We start from the raw sequence: 8047 nt of genomic DNA, 5'->3' as shown, positions 1-8047 counted from the left end.
AACAACGTACTTCTTTTCGTTAGTGTACTCTACTTAACTATAGTCTCTCTCTCTCTCTCTCTCTCTCTCTCTCTCTCTCTCTCTCTCTGTGGCAAATTGAGATAATTGGCAGTTATTTCATGGGGGCTTTATGGTCAGCATTACTTTCATTTTGCTTTCCCTTTTTCATCTCATTTTTGTTGTTTTTTTTCTTTTCGCTTACCTCTCTTTTGTTGGTGTCTTCTTGCCTCCCTTTAAATAACCCCATTCTGCTCTTGAGGCCATTGTTCTTTTTTTTTTCTTTTTTTTTTGCCTCTATTTCTGTGGACTGCAGCCCTACGGTGGAAACGCAGTGGCGTGTGGGGTGAGTGTATGCGTGCGTGTGTGTGTTGTGTGTGCTCTTGGTCTACCACACCTTTTGTTACAAATGAGTGGATGGGATGCAGTCGTGCCGCTAGTCGTGTCGGGGGCGGGGGATGCGCGTGAGACGACGCACACGCAGTTGTGCACCATGGTGCGTGGAATGGAAGAAACAACTGAAGCCACCAAGCGAAGATTGAAGCAAATAGAGAAGATTCTTGAACGACAGCGTGTCGTCGTGAACGAGGTTAGGGCGTCCACCTCGCGGTTTGAAGACATGTTTACAAAAACAAACAGTGATCTCCAGTACATTCAACAGCAGCTTGAGTACGTTGTTATCACTCTGGAAAAGGAGCGCGGGACTATAGCTGACCACACGGAGCAGTTAAGGCTCTTTGCAATGGAATCCAATTGCCGTGATGGCCGAAATGCCGATGCCTTAGATGATGGCACATCAATGCTTCTTTGGTTAGCTACGTGGCTCTATCGCCCACTTGTTCACTTTGCAAAAGGCTGCTACACGCTGCTATCTCCGCTTCTCAACACTCTTCAGTCTCTCTCTTTGTTTAACACTGACGTACTCGTGCGCCGTAGTGAGAGCGGTGCACGTCTTCGTCACGTGGAGACAAATGAGGATCTTCTGAAACGACTTCAGAAGGGAACCTTGGACCCCACATCACTTAAGAAGAAATGACTCCCCTGAATGTGTGCAGGCGCAATTCACCCCTCTTTTCCTCACTTTTTTTAAAATTTTCTTTTTTCTGGGCGCGTTTCAAATATTTTCATGTGTACGCGATATAATTTTACTTTTTTTTTTATCATTTGTCTACCTTCATTGCCCCGTTTTTTTTTTGTTTGGTTTCCCATTCTTGTTGGTCCCGTAGTTTGAATGTACACATCCGCGTACCTTGAGAATGATGCGCTGGTATTCAGGAAGCTCTTTGCAGACGGTAGTGACGCGGTTTTTCTCTACAACTGCTGCGGGGTTCGTGGCATTGACGCGCTAGCGGAGGCGTTTGAGTTGATTGTTCTTTTGTTCTTTACTATGCTCTTCTTTGTCTGTGTGGCCTGTGCTTGTTTCTCGCTGTGGCGTGATACCGCGCTTCTTACCGTCTCCTGTTTTCTCAGGATCTGCGAGACCCTCCTAGAGTCGGGGCGGCAAGAGGCTTACTTGAACTTGCAAGCTCCTTGCTCTGTTGAGGGGGCAAAGACGAGAAGAAATGTAACACGTCACTTCCGTAGTCTTTTGGGAAACTGCTCAGTCACTGGCATTCCAAACCATGGTGTGCGTCATCTTGCGGTCATTATGGATGGAAACCGTCGGTTTGGTAGGCGCACATCTATGAATGATGTCCCTGTCGATGCTTTAACAACACTGTGCGATTGTATTTTGGACGGAACTGGTCCGCCGAAGCCGATTAATGAGTGGCGCACAGCCCTTGTCTCACTTCTTCGATACACTGCGTTGGACGGTCACCGCCGTGGCGGCGAAAAACTTATAGAATTCATTGATGACTGTCTGGAGTTTAACATTCAAATGCTTACGGTGTATGCATTTTCCACTGAAAACTGGGAGAGAACATCACTTGAGGTGAATGTGCTCATGGCTTTGTTTTATTTTTTCTTTGAGCGCATACAGGATTCTGCGAGAAGGAAAGGAATTTTTATTCGGTTTATTTCTCCAGTTTTTGACAAAATTTCGCCCCGTCTTCGGGAGCTTATGCGGCGTGTGGAGGAAGAATCCCGTAGACACCACCCTCGTCGCATTGTTGTTAATGTGTGTGTTAGTTATAGTGGACGAGAAGAAGTTCTTTGGACATGTAATAGATTGCTGCAGCGGGTGAATAAGTCTGTACCAATAACAAATTCCGAGTTCATGAGTCATATGCTTCGCAGTATCACGCAGGAGTGGCATGAAGTGGAGGACGCCACAGTCCTCGCGGATAGAGGCGGAGCAGAACCGCAAGTTTTACTACGCACAAGTGGGGAGCAGAGGTTGAGTAATTTTTTGCTGTATGAGTGCGCCTACACGGAGTTTGTTTTCATAGACAAGACATGGCCGGAGGTTGACAGGGAAGATCTTATTCAACTTCTCTTGGACTACAGTCGGCGCGGTAGGCGTCATGGAAAATAATATGCGGGCAATGGAAAACTCCACACAAGTGGCACTCCCAATAACTGCGGCAAAAACAAAGGAATAAAAAGATGCAACACCACAGTTTCAGCAACAGCCAGAACAACTCATTAACACTAAATGAACGCAAAAATAAACCAAAACCATGACAAAATAAGGCACATGCTAGATGATGTTTATGCACTCTCTCATAAGTGTGTGCCCTTTTCTCGCTGCTCGCTGGGTGTCGTCCGTGCTGTCCTTAACGGATTTAGTTGGGATTGTCTTTTTGTGTGGGTTGGCTTTCTCCTCCTCCTCCTCCTCCTCCTCCTCTTTGCACTGCCGTTCCGTCGCGGACGGCGCGCCCTCTCGTTTTGTGCTTGGCCTGCCGCAATGATAACAATGACACATTCGACGAAAAGAAAGGGGACAAATTAATAAATCTAAACACACAACCGCTCAGAGGGAGAGAGGGAGATAGATATATATATATATATATATAGAGAGAGCCACAGAGACAAGAACAACAACAACAAAAAAGCAAACACAAAGGGCTCCTCAATACGCACGGTTCATAATGGATGAACTACCTAACGAACGCCTCGTAGCTGAAGAGGAGGCAAAGCCGAGGGCTGAGGTGGAGGAGATCATTTCTATTCCAAGCTCCACTCTTGTGGAGTTCAACCCAAGAAGCGACATCATACGAAGTGAGATACTCCATGTAGTCGTAGGGTGGCTGATAGAACAGGGGCTTACATCCTCCGCCCAAATTCTTCGTGATGAAGCGGCAGCTCTTCTTCGTCAGGAGCACAATGAGCGAAAGGCCCTTCGCACTATTTCTCGCGCGGTACATGAGGGCAATTGGGACGCCGCCCATGCGCAGCTAAAGAAGCTGGAATCCACAACAAAATCGGGCGGAGCAGTAAGTAACGAGGCTCCACCACGAATTACATTATTGCTTCAACTGTTGCCATTTTTGTTAGCACAGCAACAATTTCTGGAGTATGTTGAGGAGGATGGGCAACGGGCTCATGTATTTTTCATGAGGAGGATCAAACCTCTAGAAGGAACTATAAGCAAAGATCATTTTCAACAGCTGATTTATTTGCTTACTTGCCGCAATGTATCGGAGGCTGGAACCATGTATCCCGTTTGGCGTGGGTGGAATCCCACGATAGGACGTTCTCAGCTTCAGTCCCTCATATCAAAATTTATTGGGTATTGTGACAGCAATCCATATTGCCGCCAATGCGAGGGTAGTTTTGATGCTGAGCCCCATATTGCATTCAGAGGTTTGGAACAAATTTTGGCCAATTCCCTCTCGTATGAGCTTCTAAAATCTCAACATCCTTCTTTGCTGCGTGGGCTCGCAACGCATCATGTTCACTCCATCCTTCAGCCATTGGGAGAACAACTTATTCCATCAAACCTTGTTGCTTCGGTGGATGTCAACAGAATCCGTTGCCGCATTGGTGTAGACGCTGGAAAGAAACTGCGACTGACAGCGTGCCAACCCTTTCTTCAAATACCTGCTGTTGTTGTAGGTACATATACAGGTGCTATTTTGTGGGTTCAGCTAGAACAACAAGACGAGTTCCTGACTCGAGCATCGTGTGAGGGATGCCTTAAACTGTATGAATATGACGCCCCTGTGAGGGGTATGGCAAGCCATGACCGTCAAATACTTCTTTCATGGAGTGCATGTCAAGCTGTCGTTCTCAATTTAGGTCGCATTATGGGGAAAACTAAGGAGCTCTTGGATACATCCGAATGCTTGATGGATTGTGTGGCTAACGTATTTGCTCACACAGCAGAGGTTTACTCGTCTTGCTTGTTTCCTTCTGGGGTTATTCTTGCAACCGGATTGTCGGAGGGGACAGTTACGGTTTGGGACATGTTAACAGGAGCCAAAATGTTTCAGCGCAGCTTCAGTACTTCACCAATCGAATCTCTTACCGCAAATAGATCTGGAACCTGCTACTTTGCAGCCTCAAAGGAAGGTATTGTTCGCGTTGTTGACGTTACTACGGGGGTTCTTTTGTTTACATTAGCCTCACCAGTGGCAAGTGAGGTTTCCTCCATTGCGCTTTCTCCTTCAGCATCTTTACTGCTGGTGTCATACCGTAACGGTATACTTCGACTGTGGGACGTTTTAACGGGGGACATTCTTCCCCAACGATTTGAGGGTGTTGAAAGCCATACACGTAAAGGTGCTAGTGTCACCTTTGGATGTGTTGACTCACACATTATCAGCGGGCATAACGATGGTTATCTTTACATTTGGGATACAGGGCACGCACAGTTAAGAGAATCCTCTTCTTTTGTGAATCCAACGGCACCATACGGAATATCAGAGAGCGCCCAGAGTGAGACAGCAAGGACGCACTCACCATCTGTCCCTGGCCGATATTACTGGCCTCTGGGAAAAGCTGTGCCCCCGCCGATACGCACTAAATTGCATCGCTCACCCATAACCGATGTAAAATTTCAACAACATTACGTGGTAACGTGTGGGGATGATGGAACTGTTTGCATCTGCAGCGGTATTGTAGGCCCTCCAAGATGATATTTGATACGAAACACAAAAATAAAAACAAAACAAAACAAAAAAGACACGACTCTAACCTTAAACAGTTATGCAATTGATATTTACACTCGCTTTTTGTTTTTGTTTTGTGTCCTTGCATTATTATTTGCCCCAATGATGTACATTTTGCATTTACAGCAACTTTCTACTCGTCTGCATAGCTCAGCTGATGTTAAACATTTGCGTTACTACACCGTCATTGCCTCTTGCCTTTCTTGTATTTTAGTTTTTTTTTCCGCTTTTTGCTTGTGATTGTCTTGTATTTCCTGTTGACATACGTAGTTTTTCTGCAAGAACTTATTTTTTTTCTGTGGAGGCCTTACAAAGCAAACCATCAGCCCCACTATGGTGCGAAAAGGCTTTGAGAGCAAGTACAAGAAAACACACAATTTGGAGTATCGACTATCTGAGGCGGCAAAAGTTCGTGATAAAAACCCCGATCGAATTCCCATTATCTGCGAAAAGGTGGACGGTTCCGGCATTGGTGATTTGGAAAGGGGTAAATTTCTCGTGCCGTCGGATCTCACTGTCGGGCAATTTGTACTGGTGCTTCGGAAGCGTGTGACGGTGGAGGCGGATGAGGCGATTTTTCTTTTTGTCAATGGCGCTGTGCCTCCCACCACTGCACAAATGTCTGATTTGTACGCGCAGCACAAGGACGAGGACGGTTTTCTTTACATAAAGTACTCTGGAGAAGCAACCTTTGGTTCTCGGTGATGTCCGCGACCGTGTATGTGTATGCATGATACATGTGTCTATGTGTTTGTGCTTGTTTGTACAGCTTCAGTGGTGTGTATTGAGAGTGGGGGGCACTTTTGGTTCTCATGAAAATTTCATGGTGCGAGCGTGAGCTTAAAAAGGGGTCTTTTGCGTGATTGCTATGCAGTTATTTTAGTATATATGTGCTCTTCTGTTTGCGTGTGTGTAGTTCATTTTTTTTTCACCTTTTTTTGCTGTTTTTTTTTTCTTCTTGTAGTAAGTCTTTGTTATTGTTCTCCTCACGCCATCTGAATTGGGAGAAAGAGTCGTGGTTCTTTTCCTGATAGTATGCGTGCTGGTTTGCATTTCCAATACTCTGCTGAACCTGATGCAGTTGCTCAACGTGTTGCGTTGTGTCCCCCACAAGTGCTTGTGTGCAAGTGTGTGCGTGTGTGTGTCTTCCGCACCAACGTGCAATGCCCTTTTTGCCCCTTGTCTCTTTGTTCTTTGTTCTTCTCTGTAGCAAGGGTATTTGCAGCTTACCACAGCAATGAAGAAGGGGTTTGAGAGCCGATACAAGATGTCGCACTCATTCGAGTCGCGCCAAAAGGAGGCGGCAAAAGTTCGTGAACGACATCCTGACAGGCTTCCCATTATCTGCGAAAAGGTGGACGACTCCGACATTGGTGATTTGGAAAGGGGTAAATTTCTCGTGCCGTCGGATCTCACTGTCGGGCAATTTGTACTGGTGCTTCGGAAGCGTGTGACGGTGGAGGTGGATGAGGCGATTTTTCTTTTTGTCAATGGCGCTGTGCCTCCCACCACTGCACAAATGTCTGATTTGTACGCGCAGCACAAGGACGAGGACGGTTTTCTTTACATAAAGTACTCGGAAGAAGCAACCTTTGGTTCTCGGTGATGTCCGCGACCGTGTATGTGTATGCATGATACATGTGTCTATGTGTTTGTGCTTGTTTGTACAGCTTCAGTGGTGTGTATTGAGAGTGGGGGACACTTTTGGTTCTCATGAAAATTTCATGGTGCGAGCGTGAGCTTAAAAAGGGGTCTTTTGCGTGATTGCTATGCAGTTATTTTTTTTATTCTTGTTGATACAAGTTTCTTTCTCTGCTATTGGAGCTTTGCCTCAGTTGGGGGCTCAGGGTTATATTTGTAGCGGTGGTGCTTTTTGTGATTTGGTTGTCCTTTGCGCCGTTGCTGCTATTTTGGTTGCTGTGGGAAGCGTGTGACAGATATGTCTGTTTGCTTCACAGTATCTTTCTGGTCTCTGCGTTGCTATCCTCGTTGCTCGACGCGATCACTTTGGGTTGTGGATGATTGATTTTTGCGGACGTGCGACTGTCCGCAATACGGCTGCAGACACTCGGCTGCTGCTTTACGTGCACGACCACCACATAATGCGGGGATATCTGCGTGGTGCGGAGTCTTTTTGGGGGCGGTGGACAACAGACTGCTTCCGACAGGCGATGAAGTGTCGTGGAGGTGTGTACTTTTGTTGCCGATGCGATTCTCGTCGCTTTACGGGTACGAGACTCGTGCAGGCCAACTCGCCGCTGCGGTCTGCGGGTGAGGTGCGCGGGTTGAAGGGCGACGGGGTCCCTGGGAGGTGCGGGCAGCAGACGAGGAGGGGGGTGGAGTGTTGCTGCCGGTCATCTGCAAACACTTTCTGTGGAGTGTTTCTCTCTTATTTATTTTGGGTGTGCGTGTGACCCCACGCTCCGGTGGCGGCGGTACCGTGACGAGGGCCATCGCGAGATGCGCGGCATAAATACCGGGCGCGTCGTGCGACCAAGCTGCGGTGTTTTGAGGTTGCTGTGCGTGTGGCTGGCGCCCTATTTTTATTTCTCGTTGTCTTCAGGGTCAGGTGCGGGAATACCTTTTTTCGTACTCTCCCGCCCCCTCCATCTGTGTTCTGTTGTGTCCCTGCGCGGGCAAAAGCGACAACCAAGTGGTGTTTGTCCCTTTTCTCAAATTCCCTTATTTCCTGTGAGTATATATATATATATGTGTGTGTGTGTGTGTGCTTCCTTTTGCTGGAGACTTCTCTCAAGCCACGCCCCGTCTCCTCCTCCTCCCTGCCTTCGTCTTTTTTCGTTCTTCCTGTGGGTGAGCATTGTGTTGCGTTAGTCAATTGTTGTGCAAATTCAGGAATCGCCAATGCAGAAGAACGGTACGCCAAGGCACCCCGGGAAGGTGTTTCTCGCCGTTGAGGACGTTGCGCAGTGTCTCGGCGACTACCAGGTGTGCGACGTGCGCTACAGCCTCTGCGATAAGGCGCACGGCAGGGACAA

At 47.3% G+C, this 8047-nt stretch overlaps 5 protein-coding genes across 5 annotated transcripts, besides 11 other annotated features; all 5 read left to right on the top strand.

Moving 5' to 3' along the window:
- Positions 1-43: 43 nt before the first annotated feature.
- Positions 44-88: a microsatellite.
- A 175-nt stretch (positions 89-263) lies between these two features.
- Positions 264-290: a microsatellite.
- A 46-nt stretch (positions 291-336) lies between these two features.
- Positions 337-377: a microsatellite.
- Positions 378-406: 29 nt separating this feature from the next.
- On the top strand, positions 407-1033 carry TraAM80_03957 (uncharacterized protein; the record flags this gene model as incomplete). The annotated part of the gene is made up of 1 exon (XM_029380907.1): positions 407-1033. The coding sequence occupies one exon, from the start codon at positions 407-409 to the stop codon at positions 1031-1033; it is 627 nt and encodes a 208-aa protein (XP_029239314.1).
- A 195-nt stretch (positions 1034-1228) lies between these two features.
- TraAM80_03956 (cis-prenyltransferase) lies at positions 1229-2473 on the top strand (the record flags this gene model as incomplete). The annotated part of the gene is made up of 1 exon (XM_029380906.1): positions 1229-2473. One exon carries the CDS (start codon positions 1229-1231, stop codon positions 2471-2473), a length of 1245 nt encoding a protein of 414 aa, XP_029239313.1.
- Positions 2474-2758: 285 nt separating this feature from the next.
- Positions 2759-2785: a microsatellite.
- A 144-nt stretch (positions 2786-2929) lies between these two features.
- Positions 2930-2954: a microsatellite.
- Positions 2955-2969: 15 nt separating this feature from the next.
- Positions 2970-3002: a microsatellite.
- Positions 3003-3029: 27 nt separating this feature from the next.
- On the top strand, positions 3030-5018 carry TraAM80_03955 (uncharacterized protein; the record flags this gene model as incomplete). The annotated part of the gene is made up of 1 exon (XM_029380905.1): positions 3030-5018. One exon carries the CDS (start codon positions 3030-3032, stop codon positions 5016-5018), a length of 1989 nt encoding a protein of 662 aa, XP_029239312.1.
- An 11-nt stretch (positions 5019-5029) lies between these two features.
- Positions 5030-5063: a microsatellite.
- Positions 5064-5238: 175 nt separating this feature from the next.
- Positions 5239-5287: a sequence feature (A-rich).
- A 97-nt stretch (positions 5288-5384) lies between these two features.
- Positions 5385-5756, top strand: TraAM80_03954 (Atg8-like protein 1; the record flags this gene model as incomplete). The annotated part of the gene is made up of 1 exon (XM_029380904.1): positions 5385-5756. The coding sequence occupies one exon, from the start codon at positions 5385-5387 to the stop codon at positions 5754-5756; it is 372 nt and encodes a 123-aa protein (XP_029239311.1).
- A 215-nt stretch (positions 5757-5971) lies between these two features.
- Positions 5972-6011: a sequence feature (A-rich).
- Positions 6012-6169: 158 nt separating this feature from the next.
- Positions 6170-6196: a microsatellite.
- A 92-nt stretch (positions 6197-6288) lies between these two features.
- On the top strand, positions 6289-6657 carry TraAM80_03953 (microtubule-associated protein 1A/1B, light chain 3; the record flags this gene model as incomplete). The annotated part of the gene is made up of 1 exon (XM_029380903.1): positions 6289-6657. One exon carries the CDS (start codon positions 6289-6291, stop codon positions 6655-6657), a length of 369 nt encoding a protein of 122 aa, XP_029239310.1.
- Positions 6658-7761: 1104 nt separating this feature from the next.
- Positions 7762-7779: a microsatellite.
- Between the last annotated feature and the right edge of the window lie 268 nt (positions 7780-8047).

The sequence above is a fragment of the Trypanosoma rangeli genome (genome assembly GCF_003719475.1).
Source record: "Trypanosoma rangeli strain AM80 chromosome Unknown Tra_15.4_contig_00109, whole genome shotgun sequence".
NCBI classification, from domain to species: Eukaryota; Euglenozoa; class Kinetoplastea; order Trypanosomatida; family Trypanosomatidae; genus Trypanosoma; species Trypanosoma rangeli.
The sequence above is the reverse complement of the archived record's forward strand: the minus strand, read 5'-3'. Positions and strand labels throughout refer to the sequence as shown.